This window comes from Microcebus murinus, chromosome 25 (assembly GCF_040939455.1).
Source record: "Microcebus murinus isolate Inina chromosome 25, M.murinus_Inina_mat1.0, whole genome shotgun sequence".
NCBI lineage: Eukaryota > Metazoa > Chordata > Mammalia > Primates > Cheirogaleidae > Microcebus > Microcebus murinus.
In genome coordinates this window covers 4,999,689-5,018,651 of record NC_134128.1, presented here as the reverse complement: position 1 = coordinate 5,018,651, position 18,963 = coordinate 4,999,689, and the positions used below count along the sequence as shown (strand labels likewise).

The following is an 18,963-nucleotide window of genomic DNA, read 5'->3' as shown; positions in this document are numbered from 1 at the left end:
ATTAATTGGCCAACTGATATATATATAAAAAAATTAGCCGGGCATGGTGGCGCATGCCTGTAGTCCCAGCTACCCGGGAGGCTGAGGCAGAAGGATCACTGGAGCCCAGGAGTTTGAGGTTGCTGTGAGCTAAGCTGACGCCACGGCACTCACTCTAGCCTGGGCAACAAAGCGAGACTCTGTCTCAAAAAAAAAAAAAAAAAAAAAAAAAAAAAAAAAAATAAAGTCTACTGAGCCAATCATTTATACCAAAAGTTCTTTAGTGTGGTCTGCAGACCCCTAAGGATCCCTAAGACCCTTCCTTTCAGGGAGTTCATAAGGTCAGAACTATTTTCATAACACTGTTATCTGCCTTCTTTTCCATGTTGACATTTGCAATGATGATGCAAAAATAAAGGTGAATGAAACTACTGTATCAGCCCGTTAGCATCAACCAAAACAATGTCACCAACTATACTAGCAGTCCTTGTGTTCTTCACTGGAAAAAAAGGAAAAATGTAAAAAAAAATTAAAAAGCTAGTTTCACCTTAAAATGTTCTTTATGAAGCAGGAAAAAATGATTAATTTTATTAAATCTTGACCCTTTAAGAAAATGCCTTTTAATATTCTGTGTGATAAAATGGAAAGCACACATCAAGTACTTTTGCTACATAGTAAGAATTATGGTTGCTGTTAAGAAAAGGCACTTGGTGCAGCTTATTTGCAAGCTGAATAAGCCAGTTTTTGATAGTACACCATTATTACTTCCAAACTTACTGACAAACTATGGTTATTCAGACTTGGGTATTTGGCAGGCATTTTCCTGAAAATGAATGAAGTGAGCCTATCTATCTATCACTTCAAGGAAAATAACTGGCAATATTTGTTGCCAACAATAAAATCTGAACATTCAAGCAAAAAGTAGAATTTTGGAAAACTTGTATCTATCAATGTGAACTTGAAAGCTTTTCAATATTTAAATATTATTCTAGTGAGATCTATAATAATATTAGTGAATGTGATTTTTTTCATATTGTATAATGAAATGTGTCAACACTCAGTGAACAAATATTTTCCAAATGACCTATGTAAAGAATTTTATTTATTTATTTGAGACAGAGTCTCACTTTGTTGCCCAGGCTAGAGTGAGTGCCATGGCGTCAGCCTAGTTCACAGCAACCTCAAACTCCTGAGCTCAAGCAATCCTCCTGCCTCAGCCTCCCAAGTAGCTGGGACTACAGGCATGCGCCACCATGCCTGGCTAATTTTTTCTATATATATTAGTTGACCAATTAATTTCTTTCTATTTATAGTAGAGACGGGGTCTCGCTCTTGCTCAGGTTGGTTTCAAAGTCCTGAATTCAAACGATCCACCAGCCTCAGCCTCCCAGAGAGTTAGGATTACAGGCATGAGCCACTGTGCTCGGCCTATGCAAAGAATTTTAATGTAATGGAGTATATAAAATGTTCACTGATAAGGTTTCAGAGTTCACACTGCAATTAACCTGTAAGAAACTACCATCTGCCAAGTTGTGATGAAGTATCCAATAAAATTACCCACAATTACATGCACAGACTATCTAAATACTCCTCTTTTTTCCAACTACATAACTATTGAGGCCAGATTTTCTTCATATACTTCAACCAAAATAAAATATCTCAACAGGTTAAATGTAGAAGCAGATATGAGAATTTAGCTATTTTCTATTAGCCAGTCTCTGAGATTAACAATAATATAATGCCACTCTTCTCACTAAATTTTTGTTTTGGAAAACTATGATTATCTTTCATAAAATATATTATTTATGTTAATACTAAACCCATTAGATGTTATTTTAAATGAATTCATAAGTGGTTTAAACTTCTCAGTTTTAGTTTTTAATACAGTAAATACTGATAGATATAGCCCACATAAAAAAAGTTCTCTGGGGTCTTTAATTTCTAAGAGTTTAAAGAGGTAGAGACCCTTAAGTTTGAGCCCTGCAGATCTGTAATATTATAGAAAGCTGCTCTTGCTCAAGGCATAAAGATGAAGATACTCTAACACATTCTCACCTATATTCTTTCTTCAGTAAGACTTAGAAAAATTGATTTTATTTATTTATTTTTTTTTTTTGAGACAGAGTCTCGCTTTGTTGCCCAGGCTGGAGTGAGTGCCGTGGCATCAGCCTAACTCACAGCAACCTCAAACTCCTGGGCTCAAGCAATCCTCCTGCCTCAGCCTCCCGAGTAGCTGGGATTACAGGCATGCGCCACCATGCCCGGCTAATTTTTTATATATATATTAGTTGGCCAATTAATTTCTTTCTATTTTTATAGTAGAGACGGGGTCTCGCTCAGGCTGGTTTTGTACTCCTGACCTTGAGCAATCCGCCCGCCTCAGCCTCCCAGAGTGCTAGGATTACAGGCGTGAGCCACTGCGCCCAGCAGAAAAATTGATTTTAATACAAAAGATTTTAAAACATTTAAGAATTTAAAAGGAATCACAGCTCATAAGCAATTTGAATTAACTCATTTCCTGAACAACCCACTTATTCAGTGTCTTGATATCTTAACTATAACAAAGGAAACATTTGAACATGTTTGCTAACAACAAAATAGAAGGAACAGGTATAACAAATAAAGCGAAGATACTTTAGAGGAAATTGAAGAACTCAGAAAACAAACTCTACTGAAAAACATCAGAATTGTAGGCCTGTAACTCACAGAAAAAAACTCTACTAAAAACCATTGGAACTGTCACTTTGGACAAAATCTAGTTCCAACTCATCCTTTTATAGAAGATGAAACAAAGTTAAAGGATGGCTAAGATACAATTAATTCATAACAGAATAAGGACTGGAACCAAACCTCCAGACATCTGGTAAAGTTCATGTAAACTTTTAAGAACTTATGTGCCAGGCATTGGGCAGGCACTAGTAATGTGGAAATAAGACAAACTTGGTCCTGCTTTCTTAGAGACCAGAATCAAGTGAGCGTCAAACAAGTATAATGATAAGAAAATAAAAATTATTATAATATAAAGAATAAATGTTTAGTAATTAGAACTTAAAAAAATAAGAAAAAAAAAAACAGGTATAGGCCGGGCGCGGTGGCTCACGCCTGTAATCCTAGCTCTCTGGGAGGCCGAGGCGGGCGGATTGCTCGAGGTCAGGAGTTCGAAACCAGCCTGAGCAAGAGTAAGACCCCGTCTCTACTATAAATAGAAAGAAATTAATTGGCCAAATAATATATATAGAAAAAATTAGCTGGGCATGGTGGCGCATGCCTGTAGTCCCAGCCACTTGGGAGGCTGAGGCAGAAGGATCGCTTGAGCCCAGGAGTTTGAGGTTGCTGTGAGCTAGGCTGATGCCATGGCACTCACTCTAGCCTGGGCAACAAAGCGAGACTCTGTCTCAAAAAAAAAAAAAAAAACAGGTATAATGAGTACCACAGAGGAAATACATAGGAGTCTATGGAAGCATTTAACAGAGTATAAACTGACCTGGTGGGACAGAGAACCTCTTTTTTACTGTCATCTACCAAAATCCTCATCACTTCACTCCTTAAAGACTGTAGCATCTTGCTCACTAACCACTACTACTCCTATCATTACACTTAGCAATGTCAACATTCACCCAGATAACCCACCCAAAATCCTTGCTCTCAATCACTTTTATCTTCCATTTTTATTTCACCACAGTCAAAATCTCCCAAGGTCATTACATCATTTCCAATCTAGATTTCAAAAATCCCACAATTCTAAACACCCATCTTCTACCTGTACAGATTACTTTATTCTACACCTTGGTTCCAACTATCCTATCCAACTATCCTACAGAACTTCCTATCCATTAATCCTACCAGTTTTTCACTACCCATGTCTCAATTAAGATGTGCTATAAGTATAAAATACACATCAGATTCCAAGGAGTACAATGAAAACAAAAAAAGAATGTAAAATATCCCATTAATAAACTACAGTCATGTGCTGCATGTTTTAGTCAACAAAGAACCACATATACAATGGTGATCCCATAAAAATATAATACCATGTTTTTACTGTACTTTTTGTATGTTTAGATACACAAATACCATTGTATGACAGTTGCCTACAGTATTCAGTACAGTAAAATGCTGTACAGGTTTGTAGCCTAGGAGTAATACGCTATACCATCTAGGTTTATTTAAGTACAATCTATGATGTTCATGCAACAAAATCGCCTAATACTGTATTTCTGAGAATCTATCCTCGGCATTAACCAATGCACAGTGTATTATACTGATTGCTTATTTAAATAATTGTATTTTAGATGTACTATGTTAAATAAAATATATTATTTAAATTAATTTCAGCCTGGTGCAGATGCACACACCTGTAGGGAGGCTAAGGCAGGAGGACTGCTTGTGGCTAAGAGAAAATTTTTTCCTTATATTAATATATGGCTCATATTATATTTCTATTAAACAGTACTAATCTATTCTGTGATGATTCCTAAATGCTGATCTCTAACTCTTGATTCTTACCTGAGCTTCAGAATAGCTATCTGGACTATCTATCCACCTAGTTGTCTAATTGGTAACTCATACTTAACATGTCCAAAACAGAACTCTTGCTATCCTCTCCACACCCCACCCCTGCCTGACCATCTGCCACCATCTACCCACATGCTCAGGAAAAAAATTTAAAGTAGGAGTCATCCTTAGATTCCTCCATCTCATACCCAACGCCCAATCCACTAACATGTCTCATTCAGCTCTACCTTAAAAGTATCCCACTGATCTAATTCTTCACTATAATGCCCTCTACTTATTGCACATACTTTCCCTGCTGGTTGATTCTGCTCTTGCCTCCCCTTCATGTATTCCACTTCATCTATTTCCACTCAGTAGCCTGAGTGATTCTTTAAAAAGTAAATAAAGTACTCCAATGATAACCCCAGTACACTTAGAATAAAATCTAACATATTTCCATGGCCTACAATGCTTTAGGTAATCTGACCCCAGTAATCTCCCCAACTTTTCTCCTGCCAGTTCTCCCTCTCACTAACTACCCTCCAGCCACTTTACCTTTAGAAAAATTTTTCCTATCTCAGAGCCTCTGTACTTCCTTCTCCTTAGACATTTACATGGAAGATATCTTTCTAACCTCCTAATATCAGCTCAAAAGTCACCTCCACAGAGTATCATTTCCTAACCTCCCTAGCTTAAGAAGTCCTCCTTCCTAATCCCACTTCTCTGTATCCCATCTCACTCCATTTAATTTTCTAAACAGGCCGGGCGCTGTGGCTCACGCCTGTAATCCTAGCTCTTGGGAGGCCGAGGCGGGCGGATTGCTCAAGGTCAGGAGTTCAAAACCAGCCTGAGCAAGAGCGAGACCCCGTCTCTACTATAAATAGAAAGAAATTAATTGGCCAACTGATATATATATAAAAAATTAGCCGGGCATGGTGGCGCATGCCTGTAGTCCCAGCTACCCGGGAGGCTGAGGCAGAAGGATCACTCGAGCCCAGGAGTTTGAGGTTGCTGTGAGCTAGGACGCCACGGCACTCACTCTAGCCTGGGCAACAAAGCGACACTCTGTCTCAAAAAAAAAAAAAAAAAAAAAATTTTCTAAACACAACTTCTCTGTATCTAAATATAGTCTCATTTTTTGGTGTTTATTGTCTGTCCCCACCCCTTTATAATGAAAATTCCCTCTGGGTAGGGACTGTGCTTTGTTCACTATTATATCTCTGGGACCTAAAATAGTACCAGACACATAATAGATAATCAAAGGATTTTTATCAAATGAAGAGCGAATGTATAAATGAATAGAGTAACCTTTCATGTGAATTACAAGCACATAGCAATTACACAATATTCAGACCGAGAGGAATGAGTTTTCTAATCAAGGAGAACAACATTTGCAAACGCAAAAAAGAATGAGATTTCAAAAACCAAAAGAAAGCCAATGTGACCAGCAAGATGAAGCCAATGGCACGAATGCAGCAAGACTAGAAAGACGGAAGCTATACTATATAGGGCCTCTTAGGCCTCACTGAAAGACTGTGTATGTCTTAGTCCATTTATGCTACTATAACACTATATTACAGAGTGGGTAATTTACAAATGACAGAAATTTATTTGAGACTCTGTTTCAAAACAAAAAAAGGAGAGAGACAGAGTCTTACTCTGTCACCCAGGCTGGAACACACTGACTCGATCATAGCTCACTGCAGCCTCAAACTGCTGGGCTTAAGTGATCCTCCCACCTCAGCCTTCAGAGTAGCTGGAACTACAGGCATGCACCACCATGCCTGGCTAATTTTTTTTTTAGCAAAGGGCCTTGCTATGTTGTCCAGGCTAGTCTCAAACTTCTGGCCTCAAACGATCCTGCCACCTCAGCCTCCAAAACAGCTGGGACTACAGATACAAGACACTATGCCTAGCTACTGAAGGATTTTTAAGCAGAGGAGTGACATAAAGTACCATAGTATTACACAGGAGCTATAGTGTGGATAATAGATCAGAACGGGATATGTGGTGATAAAAAAGAGGGCAGTTAGGAAGCTACAGCAGTTGTCCAAGCAACAGGGGAAGTACAATGGAGATAAACAAATCGAGTCATTTAAAATGAAAAATCACACTTGAAAAATAGTACATGTGAGGCCCGGCGCGGTGGTTCACGCCTGTAATCCTAGCACTCTGGGTGGCCGAGGTGGGCAGATTGCTCGAGGTCAGGAGTTCGAAACCAGCCTGAGCAAGAGCGAGACCCCGTCTCTACTCTAAATAGAAAAAAAATTAATTGGCCAACTAATACATATAGAAAAAAGTAGCCGGGCATGGTGGTGCATGCCTGTAGTCCCAGCTACTCAGGAGGCTGAGGCAGGAGGATGGCTTGAGCCCAGGAGTTTGAGGTTGCTGTGAGCTAGGCTGACGCCACGGCACTCACTCTAGCCGAGGCAACAAAGCGAGACTCTGTCTAAAAAAAAAAAAAAAGAAAAAAAGAAAAATAGTTCATGTGGCTCTCAGGGTAAAGAGACATGTGAGTTACATACACTTCATGAGGCCCCGGGCTCAAAACTAGCAATAGTTAAATACAACTCACGTGGCAGTTAACGTGCTAAGCAACAAATAATGCTTTGCAATGGGGCACAATGGAGACAGACAAATTTAAGAGGCATTTAACATGAATAGTCAACAGGACCTGTTACAGATAAATTAGTGTTTGGGATAGTGGGCAAGGGCACAGGTGCAGGGAATAATGGAGGAGTCAGAATGGATGCCTAAGTTTCTAGTGAGTGAATGGTAGTAAAGTTTTGGTGGGAAGCAATGAGTTCATTTTCTAGCATTCTAAGTCTGACGTACCTGCATTCCAAACAAGCAAAGGTGTCAGGCAGGTTATTAGATACATGGATCTAAACCTCAGTGGAAGAAAGATCTAATCTGAGATTCAGATGGGAATAAATCAAACAGCTTGAGGTGACATATGTAGAAAGGAGCCTATACAAAGCCACTTTAATATTTAATGGCAAAGGAAAATAAGGGGCAGAGAGTAATAGGAAAAGCAGGAAAGAAAGGTATCACAGAAGCCACAGGATTAACTTCTTAAAAAAAAAAGAGGGAATGATAAACTGTGAGAAATGATGCTGAGAAGACAAGCAAGATTAATGAGAACTAAAAAGTGTTCAATGAATTCTGCAACATGGAGGTTATTAGCATAATTTCATGGAGCAGTGAAGAAGACAAACTACATAGAACAGGTTAAAGAGTGAATGTAAAGTGAGAGATGGAGGAAGAAGTCGACAATAGTTTTAATAAAACTAGTTAAGTCATAAAGGAAGACAGATCAGTTATTAGATGGGTATATGAAGTTAAAGGGGAGTTTTCTAACATGAGAGACACTTGAAATGTTTCAGTTATGACTATACAAATTCAGTAAAGAGAGAAGGAATAAAGACATAAAAAGTATAAGGTTTCTGAAAAAGCAAAAGGGGATGGAAGCCAGAGCAAAGAAGAAAGGACTGAATTTAGCTAGGAGGAAGGATAAAAAAAGGATAATATGATGAGCAAGGATCCCAGTAGGTTTGCAGATGTAGTGGTAAAAAATTATCGGTCTCACATGATGAAGTCTATTTTCTCTGTGAAATGAAAGACAAGAAAGTAAAAGAGTCCGATTTCAAAAGGGAAGAGAAAATTTTAAATAGTTTATGGTAAGTAGAAGAATAAACTGATGAAGAAAATACAGTGGGACTGCCAAGCTATGTTGAGGGCCACTTTTGAATGATAACCATGATTTTAAAATGACACCCATGTACTCTTTCCACTACACTGCCTTCTTAGAATAAGCATTTGTTATTACAAGTCTTAGGTTGCTAATATTTGAACTACAAAGCACCATTTTCTACATAATGCAGAATGAGTTCTGAAAAAGTTCCACACTTGCCTTTCCACAGAAGGAAAAATAAAATTTACCAAACATGATTTCATTGCAGCATGTAGAAATTATTAACAGGAATTAACTATAAAGCATTCAAGAAATGAGCAAATTAAAGGTAAGTTAAAGTTTTTCAATAACATTACTTCTTCATTGACATAGTATTTTTGTTCCCTTTAAGTTTCAAGTAGATAAATAAAAATTGGCCCCAATTAAAAGTCCCTGAGAACATCCAACTATAAATCTCGCATAGTGTTTCATCTAAATTCTGAATAAGAATATAATGTCACACTTGGCTGGGCGTGGTGGATCACACCTGTAATCCTAACACTCTGGGAGGCCAAGGCAGGAGGAAGGCTCAAGGTCAGGAGTTCAAGACCAGCCTGAGCAAGAGCGAGACCCCGTCTCTACTATAAACAGAAAGACATTAGCTGGACAACTAAAAATATATAGAAAAAATTAGCCGGGCATGGTGGCACAAGTCTGTAGTCCCAGCTACTCAGGAGGCTGAGGCAGAAGGATCGCTTGAGCCCAGGAGTTTGAGGTTGCTGTGAGCTAGGTTGATGCCATAGCACTCTAGCCCAGCAACAGAGCGAGAGTCTGTGTACAAAAAAAAAAAAAAAGAATAAGTATATTCTTTATGTATTTATCATACAGCATGAAAAATAAATATATTCACTAAAGGCTGTTCATAGGAGTGATATTACAAAGGACTTGTACTATACTATCTAAGCCATATAGTTCTAAAAAATTTAAAATTCGTACATTTACCATATTTAATATTACTTTGGTTATCTAGGGAAAAAAATCACACTTTTTTTTTCACACTTTTATATAAAGTGAAAAATTAGATTCCAAGGCTTAATTTCTACCAATGCACAGTGAAATTCTAAGTATATGTTCACGCCTAGGAATCCTTCATACAATGCAGTACAGAGGTAGAAATTCGAAATTATCTAAGTGCAAACTTAGACAATTATATATTTCACAACAAAATAATCATGAACCACTCCTAGGTATATACTCAAAAGATGTGCAAACAAGCCCCCAAACAAATATTTATACATGAATGATGTTCATAGCAATACTATTCGCAACAACCAAAAGGTAGAAACAATCCAATGGTCCATCAGTAGATGAATGGATAAAAAAGATGTGTGGCCGGGCGCTGTGGCTCACGCCTGTAATCCTAGCTCTTGGGAGGCCGAGGCGGGCGGATTGCTCGAGGTCAGGAATTCAAAACCAGCCTGAGCAAGAGCGAGACCCCGTCTCTACTATAAATAGAAAGAAATTAATTGGCCAACTGATATATATATAAAAAATTAGCCGGGCATGGTGGCGCATGCCTGTAGTCCCAGCTACCCGGGAGGCTGAGGCAGAAGGATCACTCGAGCCCAGGAGTTTGAGGTTGCTGTGAGCTAGGCTGACGCCACGGCACTCACTCTAGCCTGGGCAACAAAGCGAGACTCTGTCTCAAAAAAAAAAAAAGATGTGTTATATACATACGATGGAGTATATTTTTATCCATAAAAAGGAATGAAGTACTGATACATGCTATAAAGTGAATGAAACTCAAAAACATTATGCTTAATTTAAGTGAAAAGAAACCAGCCACAAATAAAAAAGAAAGAAAGAAACCAGCCACAAAAGACCACATAGACACTTACATAAAATGTATAGAATAGGTAAATCCAAAGACACAGAAAGCAAACTGGTGGACACCAAGTGCTGGGGAGCAAGAAGACAGGAAAATGGGGACTAACTGCTTAACAGATACAAGGTTTTCTTTGGGGGTGATGAAAATGTTTGGAACTAGACCAAAGTGGTAGCTGCACAACACTGTGAAGGTACTAAATACCACTAAATTGTAAACTTTAAAATGATTAGATTTATATCAATCACATCTCAATTTTTTTTAAATTTCCATTATGAAGCAAATATAGCTATATTTTAATCAACTTATGTAAGGAATCACTAACAAAATTAACTGTAAATTAAAAATGTTATCTACTTTAAAGCTCTCTAATCCTTTCTGTCACAAATAAATTGGATTAACAGTCACTAACTTTTTCCCCACATATAAAAATCATGAAACATAACTTGTATCTTTTATCTTTCCTTGTAGATACATATTGAAATATTTATGAATGAAATGATCTGTCAAAGATGTATTTCAGGCCTGTAATCCTGTAATGTGTTACATGCCTGTAATCCTAGCACTCTGGGAGGCCGAAGTGGGTGGATTGCTCAAGGTCAGGAGATCAAAACCAGCCTGAGCAAGAGCGAGACCCCATCTCTACTATAAAAAAAAAAATAGAAAGAAATTAATTGGCCAACTAATATATACAAAAAAAATTAGCCAGGCATGGTGGCGCACGCCTGTAGTCCCAGCTATTTGGGAGGCTGAGGCAATAGGATTGCTTGAGCCCAGGAGTTTGAGGTTGCTGTGAGCTAGGCTCATGCCATGGCAGTCACTCTAGCCTGGGCAACAAAGCGAGACTCTGTCTCAAAAAAAAAAAAAAAAAAAAAAAAAAAAGATGTGTTACATACTAATGGTGAGAAGATATGAAAGGAATACAAATAAAAGACTAGCCATGAGTTGATAATTGCTAACGCTAGGCAATGAACATACAGTATATAATGAACATTCATTATATTATTATTTCTATTTCTGAATATGCTTGAAATTTTCCAAAATGAGTTTTTTCAATTACTCTGCTGATAATTAGTAAAATAAGACTTAGTTTCCTTATACTGTAAGTTTTACTTGAGTCAACATAAAACTCAATTACACAAACATTTGGGAACATCTACATGTAAGGAACTTGTTAAGTACAGATGCACACCAAAATTAGAATCCATGCGATTAAAAATACAGGTTGAGTATTTCTTATCCAAAATCTTTGGGACCAGAAGCGTTTCAGATGCAGATTTTTTCAGAGTTTGGATTACTTACACATACATAATGAGATATCTTGGGGATGGGACCCATGTCTAAACACAGAATGCATTTATGTTTCATATATACCTTATAAACATAGCCTAAAGGAAGTTTTTTGGAATATTTTTAATAATTTTGTGTATGAAACAAAGTTATTTTTATTTATTTTTTTTTTTTTTTTGAGACTGAGTCTCGATTTGTTGCCCAGGCTAGAGTGAGTGCCATAGCATCAGACTAGCTCACAGCAACCTCAAACTCCTGGGCTCAAGCAATCCTACTGCCTCAGCCTCCTGAGTAGCTAGGACTACAAGCATGTGCTACCATGCCCAGCTAATTTTTTCTATATATATTATTTGGCCAATTAATTTCTTTCTATTTATAGTAGAGACGGGGTCTCGCTCTTGCTCAGGCTGGTTTCGAACTCCTGACCTGGACCAATCTGCCTGCCTCGGCCTCTCAGAGTGCTAGGATTACAGGCGTGAGCCACCGTGCCCGGCCTGAAACAAAGTTTTGACTGAAATCCATCACGTGAGATCAAGTGTGGAATTTTTCACTTGTGGCATTATGTTGGCACTCAAAAAATTTCAGATTTGTGATTTAGGAGGTTCAACCTATACACACAATCTTCCTTGGGATGTTTTGTTGTATGGCTTTCAGATTTTCTTCACAAACACTGGTTTACTACCAACTATTTCTGAGAAAGTTTTATTTTGCAAATGGAGAAAATCAGTAGATCCAAGGTTAAGAGTACTTAACTTGAATTGACACAAGAGTAGTCAACATCAAGCACTAAAAAAAAAAACAAAAAAACCAAGTCTCTAAGGAATGGATGTTTACTGTTGAGAGATCAAGTCAGCTATTTCCTTTAAAAACAATATCCAATAACTGCTATTTTCCTAGTGTCTTATCTTCCCAATGATGCGCTATTTTTAAAAATCTCTTATTCTGTAGCATAGTGTCTTGTTAAATATTAAGATCTAAAAAGTTTATAGTTCTGGAGTTTGACTATTATTTCTTCTAAAATCAAGCCATAATTTCAATAAATAATACAACATAAGACATTAGAAAAAAATATAACCCCCCAATCAAAACTTAAATAGCCACATAGCAGATCCCCAATTGCCCAAATATCTCTTTTCCACAGGACTATTAGCATTCCTCAGCTATCAAAATCAACTGGAGAAAGCAGCAGCCTAAAAGAGGAATTAGAAAGTGTCCTAAGGGATTATTACAACAATTTTCTAAAAAAAACTCTCCAAAAGAAGCATGCTAAAACTGAGGATCCAAACAGACCATGACTAGATGGAAATACCATATGTAAACCTCTTATTGGGTTGAAAGGCATATGGTAAAAGATTTTTTAGAAATACAAGTTAAAAAGTTAAAAAAAAAAAAAAGCTCTTATTATTTTTAAAGTTACAAAAGAAAAAAAAGGAGAGGACAGTTTTAATACAAACTTTCAAATAATAGATAGTCCTAAAAATATTCAGCATTTTCTTTGAAATTACTAGCAAAAACTGATATGACATTCTGTAATATGGACTTTCAGAAGAACTGATATAATAGGTCAGATCCTGCTCTACCCAGCCCAGTATCATTCATGACGACGTCATTAATAAACATGTTGCAACATGGTCTGGGTCAATTTAACAATTAACTGAGGATCTTCCATAAAATTATCTAAACTTGTTTAATTCATTTACAATTCCAACCTCTATCTCTAACTTTGCTAGCCACTGTTTTTCTCAAACTTCAAAGTGCAATTCTAAGAATTCTAACCATTCTAGTCTATCTTAATCTCCTCAATCATTTTGACTCTTTCCTCAAAGTTGATTTGGACTGAAATCAGATCTACCCAAAATATTTCAAGACATTTTCTGTTACCTCTACTAATTCTTCTACAAAACTACTTATCACAATTGCAACAATGAAATCAGAATTAAAAACAAAAACAAAAACAAGCAAGGATGCACAGAAAAGGATCCAGGGAGCTCAGTGAAAAACTAGCCAATGATTCCTATACACACTCAGGATGCCTAATCCAAAATTCAGAATGCTCCAGAATTCACAACTTTCTGAGTGCCAAGACGACACTCAAAGGAAATGTTCACTGGAACATTTCCAATTTCAGATTTTCAGACTAGGGATGCTCAACTGGTAAGTATATAATGCAAATAATCCAGAATCCAAAACAAATCTGAAATCCGAAACACTTCTGGTCCCAAGCATTTTGGATAGAGTGCCAAAACTACTACTACGATCTGGGGTGATACAGTAAAGTCCCTAAATTATAAACACACCTCTGCTTATATTCACAACTTGAAACTAAGAATGCTTTTCAAAAGAAACAATGGTAAAAGAGTTATTAGGTTCCCAGACTTGCCCAACAAAAGCCTATTCTTTTTTTTTTTTTTTTTTTGAGACAGAGTCTCACTCTGTTGCCCTAGCTAGAGTGCCGTAGCATCAGCCTAGCTCACAGCAACCTCAAACTCCTGGACTCAAGCGATCCTCCTGCCTCAGCCTCCTGAGTAGCTGGGACTACAGGCATACGCCACCATGCCCGGCTAGTTTTTTCTCTATATATTTTGTTGGCCAATTAATTTCTTTCTATTTTTAGTAGAGACGGGGTCTCGCTCTTGCTCAGCTCAGGCTGGTTTCGAACTACTGACCTTGAGCAATCCTCCCGCCTGGGCCTGTCAGCCACCGCGCCCAGCCAAAAGCCTATTCTATTTATTCCATGACACTCCTAAACTAGTCTTGAGTTCCAGATTCATTCATATGGAAACAACATAATATGGAAAGAGCACAGCCTGTGGAGTCTGTCAGAGTAAGACAGAAATCCTCACTGCCAATGACTAGCTATAAGACAAAACAAAATTTATTTAACTTTTCTGAGTCCTAATTTCCTCATATATACAAGACAGCACTGCCTATCATGTAGAGTTTGTAAGGGTCAAAGATAATATAAAACAACCAGCACAGATTGTGACAGCGAAAGTATTCAATAAATAGAGGCAATTATATCAATATTACCCTCTACCCTTCTCTCTTACCCTCTTCACACATTGTTTTTATCCCCTATGCTGCCGTTAAGCACCCTGTTCAGGATTTATTTAAAGGAAATTAGGATTTGGAATCAGAAAACCTGAGTTTGATTCCAGGCACTGTCTCATACAAGCTATTAACTTTAGAGTAGACATTTAACATCTCTGAACCTCAGACTGTTCATCTGTTACTCAAAAAAAAAAAAAAAAAAAAAAAAAGGGAAAATCAAAAAATCATAGAATTATAATTGTAACATAGTTTATAAACTGGCATAAATTGTACAGTACCAGAAATGTTAGCTTTTACCTACTCCAACATATTCCTGCTCAAAAATTACCTGCCTTTCAAGATCAAATGTGTAGAACTGAGCAAATGTCACAGGAGGAGTAAAGCAAGCTAAACTACGTAGCTCACAGTAACATACTGTGACGATGTCCTCTTTATATTCCCAGAGGGTAGAACATGCTTGTTAACACCAGTAAAGTTCTTGTTGGTAGAATTCGAGGAAGAAAAAGAAAAATTCAATTTAAAAGTTAAGCTGTATGGAAGACTTTGCTGTCCTAGCAATCTGCATCCTGAGAAACCTTTCTTTAGCAGTTTCTACTCCTTTTCACTTAGCTTTCCTTCTTAGTCCCCCAAACAGCTCCCGTAACAAAGCCAGTATGGACTCTAAGGTAGAGCACAGAGAACTGACTAGATGAATAAGTGCATTCGTTCAAGTTAAGGAGTGACTGTCCTTGCCATAATCCACCAAAAAATTCAATCTGGTCATATCAAACAAAAGATGAAAAAAGCAAAAAGATTTTTTTCCCAAATGTCCATATAGATGTCTATATAAAAACACTTTCTATTTTTAATATTATTTACCTCACAACAACTTCTAAAACCTGTCCTTCTTAAGATAGTGGAATCTTGTGAGAAGTTTTGTTGTGAATAACATAATTTAATAAAGTCAACAGGACCCAAAGAGCTAATAATAAACTGCTCCAAGGACTCAAATGCAGTACAGCCAAAAGAACTCAATTAAACGCCTTAGCTAAACTGGACTGCACTTTCAAACTGTAAGAAAACAACAAAATAAAAATTGAATTCTCAGGATAAAAATCACCTAAGCAATAACTTAACTCACCTTCGGTATAAAGAAATTCTCAAAACACAAGTGACTGCATACTTTCCCTCCTGAGAGGTGTTATTTATGAAGGGTATTAGTTATAACCCAATAAAGTTCACAAAAAGGATATGGAAAGATCTCAGTAGACACTCAAGTGGCTATTTCTAGTACTATTCATTACCCATTCATAACAACAAAGTTAGCAGCACCACCTACTACCACATCAACCTCCACATCATTTTCTGAGCTTGTCTGAACCTGACTCTGTCTGAGCCCCCTGGGAAGGCAACTAGTGGCCTGGATAATGCAGCCCAAAGTTTAAAGGTTACTAGCATACTGAGATAATCATCGCTATGTGTGAATCTTTTTTTTTTTTTTTTTTTTTTTCAGTAAGATCAAAATACCTCACTGGTGTCAGCTTTAGGACCACCAAAAAAAACTTGGGGCTGGACACCGTGCCTCATGCCTGTAATGATGGCACTTTGGAAGGTCAAAGTGGGAGGATGGATAGAGGCCAGCAAGACACCATCTCTACAAAAAATTTAAAGACTTAGGCCAGGCGCAATGGCTCACGCCTGTAATCCTAGCACTCTGGGAGGACAAGGCAGGAGGATTCTTTGAGCTCAGCAGTTCGAGACCAGCCTGAGCAAGAGTGAGACCCCATCTCTACTAAAAAAAATAGAAATTAGCTGGAAAACTATAAAAAAAAGTATATATATACACATACACACACACACACACACATACACACACACACACACACATATATATAATTAGCCAGGCATGGTGGCGCATACCTATAGTCCCAGCTACCTGGGAGGATGAAGCAGGAGGATCACTTTAGCCAAGGAGTTTGAGGTTGATGTGAGCTAGGCTGATGCCACAGCACGCTAGCCGGGGCAACAGAGTGGGACTGTCTCAAAAAAACAATACAAAACTATCCAGGTATAGTGGTGAACACCTGTAGTCCCAACTACTTCAGAGGCTGAAGCAGGATGATCACTTGAACCCAGGAGTTTGAGGCTGCAGTAAGCTATGATCACTGGACAAGAGAGCAAGACCCTGTCTCAAGAAAAAGAAAAAGAAAAAAAAACTTGGGACCAGTAACAATGGCTCTTGGCACTATAGTATTAATATTTTTTAAAATGAGAGACCACATGAGAAATAAGACTTATCTTAATACTTATATTAGCAATGAAGTTTTAAAGTGCTTCAAAGTTATATGATGGTGACAGGAGGGGGAAAGGATGGGGTCTGGGAGGGGGGGAAAAAAGCATTACAGCATATAACTACCTGAAAAAGAAATAGTAAACACACAGGTTAAAACATGTTTATAGTTACTAACTGTTGCCAACACATAGTTACCACACCATATACTTGTCAGATTTCTCAACATGCAAAACAAAAAGGAGCCACCCCTTTATGAAGTACTTATCTGCTGACTTCTCAAGAGAAGAAATGACTGTTCTGGAATGGGGGCAATTTAACTTCCTGTGCTCTCCCTTCGACTTTCAAAATCTTGGTAAAACTTTCAGCAAATTAAGGTTCTTCTCAACTTCAAGGCTTTTCATGTTAAGTTGAATAAAAGTTGCATATTTTTAATATTGATAAATTACAAGATCAGTTTTCTGTTTGCAAACTATATCTACATTTCAACTAGATTTTAAAATGCTTTTTAAAAGGCTAACTATAAAGTTTGCAAAAAGTAATACAGTAGACATGGCAGACATTCAACAAGTTTACTTATCAGAACTCCTAAAGAAAAAGCTTGAAAAAAATTATGAAGATAAATTCCTAGTGCTACTGAAGAAAGATACAATGTTACTAATATGGAAATTGAAAAATATTCAAAATATTCTTAAAACAGTATATCCCTCTAAAAATAAAGACGAAAAGCATTTACCAATACAGACACTACTGGTTCTTAAAAATGATAATCGCGTAGGAGGCATTTCTATAAATAATTTTGTTCTGAATTCCAATAACTCTAACCTTTCAAACCACGTTTTGGTCTTGCCTTACCAACAACAAGCGCATTTTTGGTGTCATTATATTGATACAAAGGGCTCTGCTATTTTATTTGCTTCTACTGCGAACTGTTGGTTTACACAGGTAAAGATCTAGAGAAAACTACCACACACACTTCACTTCCAATCATTAAAATAAAAATAAACAAAAAAAGCATCTGTCATAGATAAGGTCCTAATAATTTTCTAATTTACAACAACAAACATTTTACGTTGTAGTTCAAAAGCTACATACATATCTTCATTAATTTATTTGGATTCATATTCTATACGTTTACTTAGGTTGAAAAGAGAGAAACCTCAGAAAATAAGCAACCAACGGCGATGACACCATTCTAAGTTACTTAGGAAGGCTACAGTTCAAGAACTTTTGGAGGAAGAGAGAGTGTTTAAGACAATTCTCCAAGTATTTAATAAGTCGTGTTTTATCATTAACCCTAACCCTAAAATACATTATGGTGGGGGAGGAAGTGAAAATGATGAAGGGGGGAGAAACCCGACTTGAAAACGGACAGGCAGCCAAATTTACAAACCTTCAATTAAAGGAATTTTAAGATTAACTTCTCTCAAACGCCCTCACTCACTCCCCACACCCGCTTCCTCCTCTCCTCCGGGAGGTCTCTTAATGTGACTCATGACAAATTTTTTTTAAAAAATAAATAAATAAAAGACACACCCTCTGGGCTGAACTGACATAATCGCGCCCACCCCACCCTCTGCCGACACACACCCCGCTTTCCTCTCCCTTCTGCGGCTTCTCCCTGCGCCTCGTCCCTGCCCTTCCCTCTCCGCTCACTCTCGGGCGCAGAGGCGGCGCGGCGCAGCCGGGGCTCCGGGACCGAAGCCGGCGAGCGGGAGCTGCCGGGCGCGACTCCGGGCCGAGCCCGCGGGAGGCGGACGGCAGGGGGGCGCAGGCGGCGGGCTCCGGCTCCCTCGCCCATTTTCCCTCTCGCCTCCTCGGGCTCCGGCCGCCACAGCCACTTCCTGTGCCGCAGCCCGGCTCCCTCAGCCGGCCTCGCTCCCGCCGCGGCCGCGCCGGGCAGCGGCTGAGGCAGGGCAGTTCCCCACCCCGCCCCGCGGCCGGTCACTCGCGCGGCCGCCGCGGCTCCTCACCCAGCCGGCGCCCGCCGCCGCCCGCGCCCGCGCCCGCGCCCGCGCTCCTCACCTGAATGTAGTTGTTTTCACAGTAGTCCGCCACCCGGGTCAGGTTCTGGTAACTCTCTATCAGCGCCCTCTTGCCAGACGGGATCTCCTCCTCTAGCAACATCTGCAGCTCTGCCATTTTCCACCCCTCTGCATCGCTTCCTCTCGCGTTAAAGAGACAGAGGCAGCAAGGTCCGCCGCGGCTCGGAGCACCTCACAGCCCGGATACAAACCGCCTACCCGCCCTCCCGCCTGGTATTGTGGGAGTGCACCTCCTCCTCTTCCTCCTCACTCTCTCCAGCCTCCCTCCACCCAATGC

General features: G+C 38.7%; 2 protein-coding genes across 14 annotated transcripts in view; both read right to left on the bottom strand.

The window, feature by feature from the left end:
* The window catches only part of LOC105878114 (protein nucleotidyltransferase YdiU-like), a 168,301-nt gene extending 160,041 nt beyond the window's left edge, over positions 1-8,260 (bottom strand). Inside the window, exon 1 of the mRNA XM_075997502.1 lies at positions 8,249-8,260. The gene's annotated coding sequence lies outside the window, so the exon portion shown is untranslated. The remainder of the gene's footprint in view (positions 1-8,248) is intronic.
* Positions 1-18,956, bottom strand: part of ABI1 (abl interactor 1) — a 107,075-nt gene extending 88,119 nt beyond the window's left edge. For 3 of the 13 annotated variants that reach the window (XM_012777327.2, XM_012777332.2, XM_012777330.2), the window contains exon 1: positions 18,667-18,950. In XM_012777327.2, coding sequence (XP_012632781.1) covers positions 18,667-18,783 — 117 coding nt within the window. In that variant the 5' untranslated portion in view covers positions 18,784-18,950. Of the gene's footprint in view, positions 1-18,666 lie in introns of all 13 variants that reach the window. The other 10 variants (XM_012777323.2, XM_075997508.1, XM_012777322.2 and 7 more) reach the window with 6 other exon arrangements.
* Positions 18,957-18,963: the final 7 nt, after the last annotated feature.